The 15,495-nt window shown below is 38.4% G+C and overlaps 3 protein-coding genes across 13 annotated transcripts in view; 1 reads left to right on the top strand and 2 right to left on the bottom strand.

Moving 5' to 3' along the window:
• Positions 1–166: 166 nt before the first annotated feature.
• On the bottom strand, positions 167–8,149 carry LOC114554428 (troponin T, cardiac muscle isoforms). Of its 2 annotated transcripts, XM_028576271.1 has the most exons (14): positions 8,017–8,149; positions 7,822–7,866; positions 7,699–7,706; positions 7,423–7,434; positions 5,154–5,177; positions 4,991–5,012; positions 4,816–4,879; positions 4,560–4,676; positions 4,093–4,170; positions 3,743–3,844; positions 3,530–3,636; positions 3,354–3,444; positions 2,437–2,477; positions 167–401 (listed from the first exon to the last, which is right to left on the bottom strand). In XM_028576271.1, exons 2-14 carry the CDS (start codon positions 7,848–7,850, stop codon positions 362–364), a joined length of 735 nt encoding a protein of 244 aa, XP_028432072.1. In that variant the 5' UTR covers positions 7,851–7,866; positions 8,017–8,149; the 3' UTR covers positions 167–361. The 2 variants fall into 2 exon arrangements, with proteins under 2 accessions (XP_028432072.1, XP_028432073.1); XM_028576272.1 differs by lacking the exon at positions 5,154–5,177.
• A 3,431-nt stretch (positions 8,150–11,580) lies between these two features.
• The window catches only part of nav1b (neuron navigator 1b), a 100,670-nt gene continuing 96,755 nt past the window's right edge, over positions 11,581–15,495 (top strand). For 7 of the 9 annotated variants that reach the window (XM_028575770.1, XM_028575769.1, XM_028575766.1 and 4 more), the window contains exon 1: positions 11,581–11,880. The gene's annotated coding sequence lies outside the window, so the exon portion shown is untranslated. The remainder of the gene's footprint in view (positions 11,881–15,495) is intronic. The other 2 variants (XM_028575764.1, XM_028575771.1) reach the window with 2 other exon arrangements.
• tnni1b (troponin I type 1b (skeletal, slow)) overlaps positions 12,502–15,495 on the bottom strand; it is a 7,719-nt gene continuing 4,725 nt past the window's right edge. For both annotated transcript variants that reach the window (XM_028575775.1, XM_028575774.1), the window contains exons 3-8: positions 15,376–15,382; positions 15,215–15,256; positions 14,999–15,130; positions 14,777–14,866; positions 13,196–13,372; positions 12,502–12,772 (exon numbers count right to left, since the gene is read on the bottom strand). In XM_028575775.1, the coding sequence (XP_028431576.1) occupies positions 12,668–12,772; positions 13,196–13,372; positions 14,777–14,866; positions 14,999–15,130; positions 15,215–15,256; positions 15,376–15,382 (553 nt within the window). In that variant the 3' untranslated portion in view covers positions 12,502–12,667. The remainder of the gene's footprint in view (positions 12,773–13,195; positions 13,373–14,776; positions 14,867–14,998; positions 15,131–15,214; positions 15,257–15,375; positions 15,383–15,495) is intronic.

Genomic DNA, 15,495 nt, shown 5'->3' with positions numbered 1-15,495 from the left:
TCAAAGACAAATGTACCTTATTATAGAAGGTGTGGCTTTTTATAATTACCTCCAAGATAGTGCTCATCAAAAAGTTCCCACAAGTGAAGGAACCAAAGACTTCAAAGAAAGAGGCGTTATTTCTGGTCTGTTAAATAATGTTTTTTTTATTCATTGCGACCACAAAAGATGTACACGTACATACAAGAACCAATTAATTATTCTCAAATTTCACTTGTAGTACTCTGAAAACGACAGATTTAGTGCTAGGACATTGATTTAGAGTTAACAATCTTGTCATTTTGTAATCCTTTTACATTGTTATGCGGTTTATGTTATACATGTCAGGTGCTGCCAGTTTCCCTCAGGTTGGCGTCAGGTGTTACTTCCTCAGGCCACGCTTGCTTCTGCTACCCTTTGAACTGAGAATAAAGTGAAAGTCAGCAAAGATCCGTCACACAGAGATCTAACCTGTAATTCAAACTTAACCCTGTATATTAGCTTCCCATTGAAAATGCATTTGTGTGTTCAACCTTAAAATTGATGCTGTGTGTCACAGGTTTTAATTGATCTTTTGATTCCAATGAACTTCAGGAACTTAATTTGTTCTTCTGATCCAAAGAAGTAACTCTCTGTAGCTGCATTTGAAATTTAAATTATTTTAGGGAAATTCTTGTCACAGAAAGGAAATTTCAGACATCAGCTCACCATTGTATGAGACCCCAAACTTCTCTTAACAGTCTTAACATTTGGATTTATTGTCATTAACCTTTTATTTGCAGCAATTTCTGCTCATAGTTGAGAATCTGGCCATTCAATGTTTTCTCACATTTACATGGAACAACAGAACAGAATTTCTTTAATCCTAAAACAATTTTATTTTTTACAATCCCGTCAGGTCAATGTAAAGTCTTAACCCAATGCGGTTCAATTCTCTACAGCACCCAAATCTTTTACCACAAAGCAATATCTGCTTGTTGGGATCCATCATGACAGGGTGCATGTCAATGAGTTGTGAGAAGCTCAATCAAAGAGTGATTTTCCTTTATCAGATGACAATTTTCATAATTGTATTTCATTTGAATAGTTTAAGCAGCACGAAGAGTTGAAATTATGCAGAATTTGAAAAGAAAAATAGCAAAGATTAGAGAAAAAAAAAACAGGATTTTGTGCTTTTGTTGTGACTCCTTCCAGGGGTCCCAACCCCTATGTTGGGAACCACTGACCAAAAGCTTCTGTTGGACTTCACTGAGAGCTTTTCATAGCTGTCTGCTGTTGTAAAAGGATTTGCTACCCAATAGTCCGCTGCTATCTTTATCTGCTGTTGCCACTGAGGTACCTGACCCCTGCAGCTTCCCTATGAATATATATGTTTATACATCTTATGTAAAACTGTAACAAATTATGTTTTCATGGTTTGCTGAAATAAAATTTCTTAAATTAAATAGCATAAAAATACTAATTGCAAAGCGATACTCGCTTGAAATGATCAGTGACAGTATTACAGTATTAATGCAAAGCCGATATACTCTGCAGGAAACCCAATATCAGCTTGTTAAAGTTTTGTTTAGACCTTGAGCCCTCATTGCAGAGCAGCCTACATGGGATCAGGAGGAAGAATCCACAGGCTGGATGGCAGTAGGACCCGGTCACTGTTTTATTGTGAGCTACATTAACACAGATGATATCAAATAGCAGTTAAGATCTCTCAGCTGTTGTACTTTAATTACAACCCCAGCATCCCTTCGAGACTTAGTGCATATGTTGTTCAGATACCCCCAGCTTGCCCTTTGTCAAAACATCTCTCATGTGCTTGCCCCTTTTTGTTTTCCCGGGTCCTGTTTGGGTACTCAGGAACTTCAGTCCTGCTGTTGGGCAGGATGGCACTAACAGCTGCAACTGAAGCCGCTTCAAATTAATAGAGATCAGTGTAGCAAGAGAAGCTGAAGGGAAGGTGAAACAGGAGGTGGAAACCTGATGAGGTCAGTAGGTGAACGTTTACATCAGGGCAGGCTTACGAGTCTCAGCTGGGAATTATTGATTATTGCTTACTTTATTGTTACTTTCTGCCTTTCTGAATCTACTATATACTATTATGTTTTGTATTATTAATCTGAATCTGCAAACTTACTAGTGACAAAAGTTATCAAATAAATGTAGTTAAGTAGTGGAGTAGTATGAGGTAGCAGAGAACTGAAATACTCTACCTAAAAATTGTACCCTACTACATTACTTGGGTTAGTACTAAATGCCTACTTTTCAACACTGAGAAGAATAGCTGAATAGGTGATACTGCATAGGCTATACGTGATATTATGTCACACTTGAGACAACAAAAATGCATTCATATTCTGAAGCACTTCTTCTTGCTTCCATGTACATATGTTAGAAGGCACCAAATAAAAACATAATAATATGTGCACCCTAATGTGAGCATTCATAACACAATAGACTTACACTTTTTGATGATCACTGACCCGGTTTCTCAGCACGGTGACCTGTGCAGAGATGTGATTAAAAGTTTATTGACATCAACTGAAGCCAAAACGTAGTAATTGGTCTGTAGCCCATTTCGTCAAAACTGAATCTGACTTTTTGACATTTGTTTTACCATTTAATAAATGGGTTATGCCATAGAAATGTGCCCTAAAAACAGCATATAAAATGTGCGAACTGCAGGCATTCTCAATTGCTTAAGTTTAACTAAGCTGGTGTGATAGTCACGGCTAGCGTTAGCTGTAGCTAAATTGATCCCAACCTGTTTCCTTTATTTTGAGAAATTCTTTTTTACTGATCTTACATGTTAATGACTTAGTTTGACATTCCACATACATGAGTTCAGTAGCTGAACCCCACCATGATGGAGAAATAAAATGAGGCAACACTTGCTAAACTAGCTAGTCCTTCTAAACTAGCCAACCGCTTACTCTGCTATTCTGCGATGCTACATATTTTAATGTGTTAAACTATAGGTTAATCAATTGTACAAGTTAATTAGTTCAACATACAATGTGGGGGGCTAAAATTGAGATATTTCAACTAATCTAGTAAACTGTTTGGCCTTCACTGTTTCTGTACAGCTCTCTGCTTTTGTAGGGCAGTAGACATTAAACCTCTCACTCTGCACTTTTTATACTTCTTCTACTACTTTATCTATCACTATTTCATACACAAGTGATCTTTGGCTGAGTTCCATTTCCACAGAAACTGGTACTTCACATTGTGTAGTGTAAGAAGGTAAGAAGCCTTAAATGTTCTCATCTGTCATGGTCTGTTTATATTTTGGCCTTCATCCCAGAATTAAAAGACAGGTTGATAATGTACACATCAATAATGACACCACAAGAATTTGTATCTGATCGACCTGATCGTACCTCATACTTTTGCTTAGTGTGCTTATACTGAAGTTCAAATTTCTCGGCCTCCAGCTGGCGTAGCCATTCCCACATTTCCTTGGCTTTTTCCCTGCATCGGTGCAAACAAGAAAGTGATTGATTATGGAAATGTGTATGTGGAATGAATTGGGACGAGCGAGAGTGTTTTATTTTACCTGAGTTTGTCCTCTTTCATGTGCTCAACATGTAGCTCTTTGCGTCGATCGTTTAGAATCTTCTTTTTCTTTTCTCTTTCCGTTTGTTTTTTTGCCCCAGGTTGTGTCTGGTCAGGAAGAGGAATGTGACAATGTGTGTAAATATACATATATACACAGGATGTTTGCCTCTATCTTGTTTAGGACATTTTTAAAGATGAAGAAAATCTTCACCTTGTATCCAGTGAAACTCAAGTTGGACAGAATCAACTTCTTCCTCGCATCATCATCTGCTTTCTTCTTCGCCTCTTCCCCTTCCTTTCTCGCTTTTTCTTCCTGTCATGGTAGGCTGCATTTAGTAATTCATTTACAGTATTTTGATGAGTGACATTGTTTGATGTTGGTTTAATTGAATTTAACAATAATTAATAGGTGGGATTGGCCTGGGGTAGTACAACTAAATGGCACAGGGTTTAAAAGCCAGTCTCTAAAATGGTTCTAAGGCTGACAGCTTCTTGCAGGGTTTAGAAAGCTTGTCTATCTAGTTACGGTTCTGTAAGTGTTACTTGTCTTCGTATACATACAGCTTGTTTGTTCTGCCGTTCTTTTTCTCTCTCTGCCCTTATCTTCATCTGCTCTGCTCTCTCTGACCTGCGTGTCTCCTGAAGTAGGAAAGAAAATACATTTTACAGACCAAAACAAATCCTGTAAACTCAAAATGTAACCAAAAGAGAACACCAAATTAGGGATGCACCAAGCTGACGTTTTGAGTCCCGATATGATAAATCATGCACCAGCAACTTCGTAAAGAATCTTAATCTTAAATCGTCTGGTAGCAACAAATTGGTCAAAACTTATATTACGTATATAATGTATATAGTAACATAGAATTTAATTAAATAGATCAGCTACATTGTCACAGATACCCGATCCAGCTATTTGAGTCAGTATCTGCCTAATATCTGATATCAGCATCAGATCGGTGCATCCCTATGCTACAGAATTGGGTGACTGTGTTATATTGCAGAAGAAGAGAGCGATGTGAACATACAATGCGATCTGTCAGGTTAAGAAGCTCCTCTTCCTCCTTCTTACGCTTCTCAAAGTGAGCGTCAATCAGAGTGTGCAGCTCAGTCAGGTCCTTCTCCATTCGTTTTCGATGAATGTCCTGAAATCATAGCAAGAAGTCGAAATGTGAGCTTATCCAACAATCCCCCCCAAAAAAAAAAAAAAAAAAAAAAATACATAAATAAGAAAACCGCTTTTAAGACAGCTTGTAACTGTCATCAGTCCTGAGATGAACTCACATCAAAGTCCACTTTTTCTCCATCTGGGATTTTGGGAGGTGCCAAGCCGGGCACAAAACCAGGCCTAAGGGGGAGGATGGAAACAATTGTTATCGTTTCATCTTAATATGTCTCTCACAAAAGAATTGTGTTTCAATTTCAGTTAAATGGATATGTATTTCATTTCGTTTCTTACTTTAACTTGCGCTTTGCCTCTTCTGTGTATCAATAAAAAAGAAAAGGAAAGTAAGATCTTTAGTTTATGAGGAAACCCTTCATGCATGAAAACCCTCACAGAGCAACTTTTTTCCTCTGTCGCACACACATGACCTTTGTACTACATAAATAACCGTCAATACCTCCTTCACTTTCCTCTGCACCATCTGTTGAAGTATGACAGGGTCAGTGCAGAGTAAACATTAAGTCAAGTTGTAAAAGCAGAGTACACACAGACATATAGAGATATATGACACTGATGAACATGATTACAGGTGATTCTCTGTAAGGTTTTTGAAAAAGTTCATAATAATGGGTTTTAATTTTTAAGTGATTATTGTCAGCCAATATATTGTTTTGAGTATAGTTTGATATAAAAATGAGAAAAAAAGCTTTCTTAATATAAATAGGTATTTTTTCCGATGCCTTTCTGCTTTAGCAGGTCATAAACACACATCGGTGTCATAGTTGATGACATGTTGACTTGGAAAGATCACAGTCACATAGCAGTTGACTGAGGCAACGTAGCTGACCATCTCCTGTCACTGCCAGTGCTGATGGACTTAGCCAGAGAATGTAGGCGTGTTTTCTCTCTGAGAGTTTAGAGCAGGCTTTAGATTATCATCACAGATAACTTATGTGTTGTCTCCACCCCAGTCAAGAACAGGCAGAGAGTAAACCTGTCATAACATAAGACACAAAGAAAGGCAATTCTTCTGCATCTACATGATTTCAGATTTATATGTAGGTGTTGAATATACCTTAATAAACTGCACTGAACAGCGCATTTTCAGGAGGTATACAGGTAAATCAATAGTATTAGATAGTATTAGAGATAGCATCCCAGACTTACATATAATCACTGTCCAGCGAAATCATGACTCTCCAGTGTGATAATTTGGAGTGTAAAGTGCAAGTATGTAGCAATTGTATTATCATGAAGCTAAATACAAGACTTTCTCAGGTCATAAACAGTTTTTGGCAGGTTTTGGAGAAACATGTTTTTCCTATGACAGTGACAATATATTCTTTTTACACGTGTAGTGTCATCAGATTACATGGTTGTCAGCAGTGTGTTAAGAATAAAGCCATATTTATTTATAGCTGGCATGCAAACCGATATTAGCATAAGCAATACTACCTTCTACCTCCTTCTCCACCTCTTCTGCCTCCTCCTTCTCCACCTCCTCCTCCTCCTCCTCCTCCTCCTCCTCCTCCTCCTCCTCCTCTGCTACCTCCTCCTCCTCTTCCTCCTCTGCTACCTCTTCCTCCACCATCTCCTCCTCCTCTTCTGTGCAAAGCAAGCATGAAGAGTTAGCAAGCAAACAATGTGAAAATCTCATACAGCATTTAGATCTAAATCATTTCTGCAACCTATACCTGTATTTTTGATGGTGCCTTTGAAACAATATTAAAACAATATGTTAATTGAAAAACATTTGTTTACATATTTTCTTATATTCTTACTTGTACTTCATTTTCTTATATTCTATAACCTGCCATTGCATTTGAATATTTAGTCAGGGGACCTACTGATTCCCTAAATATGCAGTTACTGGTTATGGAGATGTTAAATGACACTTACATTTAAATATTCCAGGAAACTGTGCAGACAAAGACTTTCCAATTTCCATCTTAATGATACAATTTGGATATAATTTGGGAAAACATTGCCAGCAGCTTTCCCACAGTTGCATTTAGTCTTGCACTATTTTCAAAGTAGTTAAAGTGCTGTGTTTTTTTGTTCCCAACAGTTCTCTGCACATTGGGCCTCTGTGGGAAAAAGTGACCCAGGGCCTTTAGTCAGAGTCCCTTTAGGTAACTCAACCTCTTTCCACTGCAAAGAAGGTAAGCCAACCTGCATTTAGTGTTGCTGGCTGTCCCCAAGGTCCTCTATTGAGAACACAAGCTGACCTACATGGCTCTCTAACAGCGACTCTACTCCACATAGAGGGGGACAGGTGCCGCTTAGTTTCATGTGAGATTGCCTGGCTGTACAGTGGGCCGCATGGACAGCCTCACAAAGGAGACAGAAATAGAGGTATGACCCTTTATCTCTTTGATGGCGACCCATTGAATTGAAAGGACAGATCCACTGGGATGTTTATCCAAGGTAAACTGTCTCCAGCCTCAGACAGAGAGGACTGACTCAGAGGACAAAGGTCAATTTGGCAGAAAAGCTCACAGACAGCAGCTGCTTCTACTACAGTGGCACAAACACGCCAAAAATACAGTATGCTGTATGGTGAAGCCACCAGCTTAGCAGATGCAGTGTGATAAGTCACTTTAAATGCAAAGCTCAAGTGTGTAAAGCAGGTAACAATGTAGCAGAAAAAATACAACCAGCATGTTTGTTGAAGCATTTAGTATAAATATTATTTTCATAGATATTTTTTCAGTTAGAGTACATACCATTCTCGTCCCCTTCACGCCGTACACACAAAGAGAGGTAAAGAGCAGAGGTCAGCTATGGCAATGTACTTTACAAGTATATTATACACAGACAATTCTGATACATATACATGCAGCATAATCACAATATTCATGCTTTTTGTTCACGTGAAGCAGCTGTGTAGCATCTAGCCAGTCAGAATGTCTTGCTGACAACAAGCAGCTGTCTGAATCTGCAGCCTATAAACTTCAAGTGCAAACTGTGAAGACTCATCTTGAACAGACAAAATGACTAACCTTGTCCCCTGAAAGAAGAAAAAAATCACATCAAAAATATTTTTGTTACAATTGATTCCATCTGTGCTGGCATCACTTTGTTACCATTGCTCTCTATTCTACAGAAATGATCCTTTTACTCACTCGTACGGAGCATCTTCTGTGTCTGACATGTTTAAGATGCAGCACCTGCACAAGTGAGTAAGTCCAATTCAAAGGTGGATATAGTGAGTGATACTGCACCAACAACAGCCTGAGTTGATATAATAATGCCAAATAGAACCCACATGTCTTCATTCACTGTTTAAAAACATGTACGAAGAGAGCAGACAGACTTACCCAGATGGTTCGATGTGTACTTCTGACTGGGCTCAATGGGGAATTGTATACTGTGCCCTTCCCTTTTGGGCCATAAGCTTTTAAACCCAGTAGTGGGTCACATGGCGACAAACTTACCATGTCCACAATGGGTAGGCACATACCTGCAAACAGATGGCAGATGGCATTAACTAGACCAGGAAAACATGCGTTCTCCATGGACTAGCATTGTCTATTTTTACACGGCAAAATCTAGACTGAACAGCACATGATTATTGCTCTCAAAAGGTTTCAGTCGTTGCTCAGGTCTGGCAGACAAGTGGAAGGTTAGATTTAATCTGTGTAAACCTCCTCTTGTGTGCAGACAAATACACAAAGCTCCTCTGATTTATGGGCAAAGAAACACATTATTTACTTATTCTACAGATTAATACCACATCTATTACACAACACCATCATAAAACAGCTATGATTTATTCCCTAAACTGAATGTGTGTTAATCATTCACTTAATTGAACATTATTCCCATAGCTTAGGTTGCCAAGGGAATGAATAAAATAAAACTCACTTCCTTCATCTGCACCATTTTCTGCACCTCGCCTTTCATTCGTGAATCTCTGCCCTCACATGCAATAACAAGCTATAAACAACACCCATAAAGGCTGTGCCAAGTTTTCAAATACTCCCAGTTAGAGATGTACCAGTATCGGTTTCGGCTCCGATACTGCCTAAAACGCTGGTATCGGTATCGGAAAGTACTGGAGTTTATGCACCGATCCGATACCACGTAATAAAGCCCTAAAGAAAATCTACGTTAAAAGTAGTTTATTTAGGTTCTTTTTCCATCATAACCGACTGTCAAACTGGAGAATAAAAGAAAGTTCTACTACATTCATTGTTTGTGTTTGTTCATGTTTTACAAAGAGTTTAACTTGAGCCAGACAGACAACAAAGATAGAAATCATATCACATCCATACAGGGATAGTAGTATACAGTTGTTAAAACATAATAAAATATATGACCCACTGGTATCGGATCGGTACAAGTTCAGGTATCGGAATCGGTATCGGGAAGCAAAAAATGGTATCGGACCATCTCTACTCCCAGTGTTTGATGTTAAAACTGTATCTGACCCCACAGTCAGGATTATGACTCATCAGGTGTCTCTCCTGTGCTGAAGCCAAAATGTAACTATGACTGAATGGAGTTCCCCCTCTACCTCAACTCCGGCTTTGTTTTCAGATTGTTTGATGCTGTTTTAAAGTCTTCTTAGGTAAGTTCACATCTTAAATCCAGTCTCAAATGAAGTCAAAGCAAGTTCCAAGCTCCGTTTCAAGTCCTTGAGTCCTTGGTGGCTAATAAAAGTCAAGTCACATCAGCCAAGTCTTCAGAAGCTAAAGGCAAGTGAAAAAAAAAAGTGTTTCAGGTCTCTGAAGGCTGCCATGTAAGACGACAGTATGAGATGAGTATTTGAACATTTTCCATTCAAAACTATGTTGTTAGTGTTTTTACAAAATTGAAACTAAGCCCATACAAAAGCTCTAATACAGCAATTCAATATTTCAGGTGTGTAGATACTTTTTCGTAATCGTTGCTGCATTGGAGGATTTAATCACAAGACTTGACTCAAGTCTTAAAGGGGACACATTATTAAAAAGAAATCACTTTTTTAGTGCTTGTGCACATACATCTGGGTATCTGGAGTGCCTACCAAGCGACAAACTGTAAAACAAGAAAATCCCAGTCAGTTATTTGTGGGCTGCCTAGATCATAAAACATGGGATTCAACAAGTCATTCAGATTTGGCTCCCCTTCTCATGTCACATGCAGGCTCAATAGAATATACTGCCTCCATCTGAGAACTCCCTTTGCAAAGGTCATAGAACATAGAAGAGAAAACAGAAATGTTTGTTTGCTCCAAAAACCCTGAGGTGTTTGAACACAAATAGTGAACCGGGCTATTTTCTCTGTGTTTTAACATGTTTGCAATGCATGTAAGAATGACTGAAGAGGCCAACAACATTGAAATGTGATGCAGATATTCTTCTTTTCATAACTTAATAAAACAGCTTAATGAAAGAAGTTCATATTTGAATGTCTAGGGTTTGTGTTACTTTACTAATATATGTTAAGTGCTGTGCAACCACATCAAAAGTGTCAGACAATAACAGTATTGAGCTCAACTGATTTCCGTAGCTTGAATAAACTTTTCCTCTTGATTGTGATTGTATTGCAAACCCCACCTGTCTGGCGCCTGAGATAACTACTGTAAAACAAACACCAGAAAGCACCTAATAAAAAAAGGCCTAACAATGGTTAATCCTGGCATGGCACCAGTCCTGAGTAGGCTCTTCAGCTCAAACAAGACTCACTGTCTTTAAGATATGTTATTAATATCCTCTTTTAAATAGGTAGTACATTTAGTTGGACACAAACAATAATTTGATCCATGTTTTTATTGTAAAACTGTTGTTGCTGAAACATGTTGGTTGGAAAACCTGTCATTATCTCAGTAAACTGACTGTGAGCTGACACTGACACCTGGTGGCGGAAATGAAAAGCATCAGTCTGCACAGCACAAAACAGAAAATAATTGTCAACTATTTTGATAATTGAGTAGCCTAATTATTTAGACATTTTCAAGCACAAATGCCAAACTCAAATGTGTTTTGTTTTTTAAAATCATTGAATACTGTTGTGTTTTGGACTGTTGATGATAACGCAAGCACTTTGAATACTTCAACTTAGTTAGCCTTTTTATTTTTATTCTTTACAGTTTACGATTTTTTTCAGATTTGTCAATTAATTAAGAAAATAATCGACAGATTAAGCCCTATTATTGATACTGACTATCATCTTTTGTTCATCTTGTAAAGATTATACTATATGAGACAGTCTTTGTTGTAATTTAAAGTAGGGATGCACCGAATCCAGATTTTTGGGGTTCGGCCGAATACCGAATCCACTAGATTCTGCCAAATCTGAATACTGAATGCTAGTCCCATCCTCAGTCCATTAACACAGCTAACGCATTAATGAAGTAAACAACGTCCACAGCAGTGTATTTTGGCTGCTGTCTGTATATTCCTTCATGCACAACTCGTATTCGGATGTTTCATACGCAAATGTTTTAACAGCGGCGATGTTATGTATTGTTTAGGGTCCTTGCACCACGAAACCAATTGGCATTGCAACTTGAACATGTAGCTCAACTTGAATCGCCTTCTTTTGACCAAAAGTACTGCCAAACAACACTTTTTTTGCTCTCAAGTTCCTTTTTCACTTTCTCACAGCCTACTGTCTGCATTGAACGGCAGCGTCATTAGCGCATAGTGCAAGCGTAGGGTTCGGTTCGGTTCGGTGGAAAAAAAATTCTAAGGTTCGGCAGAAACCGACTTAATTTTTTTTTTTTCCAACAACATAGATATTTTCATTAATTTACCTTTTCAACTGTGGGTTTGGTGATAATCATTTAAATTGTTATTATAATCAATTTAAATGCAGTAGTATAAGAGCATCTCATTCTTTAGGGACTAACATTTTTTGGACAACGAGTTGCAGCTGTTACACTCACACACATGACCTACTTTACTTGTTGCAGAAAATATCAAACGCACCCCTCACAATGAAGCGGGCCATTTAAAAACTGTTAATGCCCTGGCCACTGTTTAGCTCCATGCTCCGCTGCTCGTTTAGCATTTCATGATGAAGCTAACAGTCCAGTCATGTTGTTCCAGGACAGATTTGTGGAGGTAATAATAACGGTAAAGTGAGCTTCAAGCTGGAGTTATACCAGTTTACCTTCCTGCTGTCATTCGGTACGGACAGACTCTTCCTAAAGGATTTATTCAACTTCACCAGGCTACAGCCTATGGCTACAGCAGGTATGTATATGCAGAGATGGTTTCGATCTTTGGTATTATGTAACGTTACAGCTTGTGCTCATAGACAGTATGTGCTAGCTAGCATACTTTGAGTAGCTCTCCTGCAGGTCTAGCTCGCTGCTAATTTCTGCACGTGCTGTTGTCCATCTGCTTTATTGCCGTGATAGAAATTGTAAATAAATGTTGTATTGGCTCTGCTTTCTCTTTGGTACGTGCATGTTGACTTTCCTCGCTGTTTAGTTAGTTTTATATTGAATTACAGCGTAGTTGTTGCTGTTATGGCTTTTATTTTGATGAAAACTGGGTCATCTTCAACATGCATGTTATTTACGGATTTTATTTCGAGCAACGTTTGAGTTGTCTGACTTGGAATACATTTTGGATGTTCATAATCTTAAACATGTTTCTGCATCTTCACTTTAAGTAAGTGTGTGTGTGGGAGAGTGAGCGAGAGAGTGAGAGTGTGAGGGACAAGCAGTCCACAAAAAACTACACTTGTGCATGAAAACAATATGATAAATCCACTGACATTTTTTTTAATCACACCTGATTAATGGTTGTGTGAATGCAAAGCTTTCCTTCTTTCTATATTCACAGAACACACAAAGAGAGAGCCATATCCTGTGTTTATTTCAGTGATAATGAAACCGTGAAAATGTATTGAATATAAAATAGCAAAATATTCTCTGTGACCCTGTGAAGTGCTCCTTCTGAGATTAAGCTGTGTTCTGCACTCTTTGGTTTGCAAGTAATGGTATTTGACGTAAGATGAAAGCCAGCTGTTTCTCTACTGGTTTTGGCCTTTTGCTGCATCAAACATCTTCTTGCGGCCCTCCATGCCCGACATGGCTTCCACATTCTTCCTCCAGTCACTCACCTCCACCGTCTTCTCCTGCACAGAGAGTAGCACAGAGACTTTTGTGATGTCTTTCCCAGTGTGGTGTTGGACTAAAGGTGTTCTGCACATTTTGGATGCATGAAATGTCTATCCAGCCAGAGCTAGAACAAACCCTCTTGGGATATAGGAATCCTTGTTCGACATAATCTGATATCTTCAGCCTTGCACCAGTGGTTTTAATTTTGTTTATGCAAGCAAAAAAAGCTCATTAATCAGTTTCACACTCTGCTAGTCACCCTGGATATGGACACCAGTAAATGGGTTAAAGCGCAAATAAATGATCACAATGGAAAACATCTCTGCCAAAGCTGCATCTTGTGTGCCATGTGAAAATAACAGGATTGTGTCATTATTGGGCCAGCATATTTTTGGGCAAAGCAACATTGTATCTTTTTCTGTATTTTTCCTAAAACCCACCTTTTCTGTGTCCTCCTTCTTGACCGATTTAAGATTAGCTCGCAGGTCCATAGAGACCTTATGTTTGGAGCCCAGTACGGAGCGCAGGATGGCATCAGCAGAGACCCTCACCCTTCTCAGGTTGGGTTTCTTAAACTTCCCTCGCAGGTCCAGTACCTTGATGTTTAGGTCTTTGATCTGTGGAGAAAGTAGAGAGGAAGTTAATCTAGGTTATTTGCCGCAGACAGTGACCGCTATTCAACTGTCCCATTTGTAGAATTGGTTGATTTTAAATGTATTGATTCACATGATGGGTTCACACTTGTATTTTGGGTTTCTACTAGAACATGTCTTCATGCTTTAGTTTTCAGAAACCCATTATTCTTCTCATACTGTCTGTCTGAACATTGACTCTCCGTCTGTAATGCTACATTTTAGAGCCTGTCTCTTTAAGCCCAGTCAGATTGGTCAGTGTGTTCTTCCGCATCTGCGCTCTTGGAGTCTCTGCACCATCATTGCAGCCAGGGAATGACTGTTCCCCAGCACTTTCTACCTATTTATATATGTAGTATAGTTGTGACATTACAACAGTACTGAAGTCCTGACGGCTTTTAAAATGCACCGTTAATTAATACGAGCTTTGTGCGTTTCTCTGTGGTTTGAGTGGGTTGAGTTTTCATACTTACTTTCACAGTATTTACTGTATATAGCACCTTTGGCATGCTTTATAATAAAAAAACATATATGGAAATCTCACTTTTTACAATATGGGACCTTGAAGGGCAACTATTATATAGCATTTTCAGGATAATAATTGTATTTTGTGTTTGTAAAATGCCGTTAACTTGTAGCTACGTGCGACAGTGTTAACAGTAGCTTAAAAAAACACTCCAGTCCTACCTACCTGGAGCAGATGACCAATCGTAGAAGGCCGGCTTAGAGTTGCGTAATACTAGAAATCTGAACGTTTTAGCTCACGGGGATATCTCTAAAATACGTTTACCTCATTATTGTAGGTTTTGGCCACGTTTAACATGAATATCTGGCATTATATCATTGTAGATATGACAGAAAATACCGAAAAGCATAATATGTCCACTTTAAAGCTGCACTATCTTGGTGTTTGGACTAGATCTGTGTGATGCTTTGAAACATGTTTATTGATTTATTTTTGTTATGTGGAAATTATCAAAGCTGTTCATTGTCTTTCTCAAATATAGTGTTCAGTAGGGCTGCCACCTCTTAGTCGATTAGTCGACTAATCGGTCGTTTTGGTCTTAGTCGACTAAGATTTTGTTAGTTGATTAGTCATTTTTTATGCTTATTCATGCTTAATTACTTATTTCCAAGAAACTTCTGAGCACATTTATGGTAAACACAAGATTTAAAGTGGTGCTTTTGCCAGATTAATTGTGGAGAAACTCAGTTGGTTAATTAACTTTTTATTATTATTCATTTATATTGTGCTTTTCTAGTCTTAACCACCTCTCAAAGTGCACAGCTCTGTCAATTAAATCAACTAATTGATTAGTCGACAAAATCGTATAAGTGTTAGTCAACTAAGAATTTCTTTAGTCGAGGACAGCCCCAGTGATCAGTTACCTCTCTGGTGTTGTGCAAGACTTTGGCTTCAATATCATACCGCTCTTCGTCCACCACGTCTATTTTGGCATGCAGCTCTTTGCATAATGTCTACAAAGAAAATAAGAGGAAGTGGGTGTTAATTTGACCACCTCCTGAGTGAAATAACAGATCTTTAGCAGCATTATTTCAGAGTTTTAGTTTGTAAATATGGACAACTCTGTGGTAAATGTGAAAATCTACCTGTAGCTCTGCTAACAATATGCCACTGGTTTGTATAGGAGGTGATTTTTCTTTCAGGTACTTTGCCTTCTGTTCCTCTTTTTCTTCCATCTCCTGCTCCAGCTCTTCCTTGGCCTTGGCGACCATCAAGCTCTAAAACACCACACACTCAAAGTAAATGTACCGGTTTGATTTACTGTAAAGATACAGTCTGTTCAAATTGGACTAGGGACTCACCTTCAGCATGAGCTTGCGAGAAGCTGAGATTTTAGATTTCCTCTGCAAAAATATATAATTCTTTTAATTTAGTGTGACATTTGAGTGGCGCAGGAACAATCTTAATATGTGCGCCTGTTAAAGTATTAGGTTTCTTAGGGAGTAGCATCTTGAAATCTTACCTCCAGTCTGTAAGTAGAAAATAAAGAGGACACAGAAATTTAGCATTCATTTGCAGATAGAAAAACTTTAAATTTTCTCTAATAGTTTCCATATTTTTCAAGTGTTTCTACAGATAAATC

The sequence above is a fragment of the Perca flavescens genome, chromosome 4, assembly GCF_004354835.1.
Source record: "Perca flavescens isolate YP-PL-M2 chromosome 4, PFLA_1.0, whole genome shotgun sequence".
Classification (NCBI taxonomy): Eukaryota; Metazoa; Chordata; class Actinopteri; order Perciformes; family Percidae; genus Perca; species Perca flavescens.
Note: the sequence above shows the minus strand (reverse complement) of the source record. Positions and strands in the feature narration are given on the sequence as shown.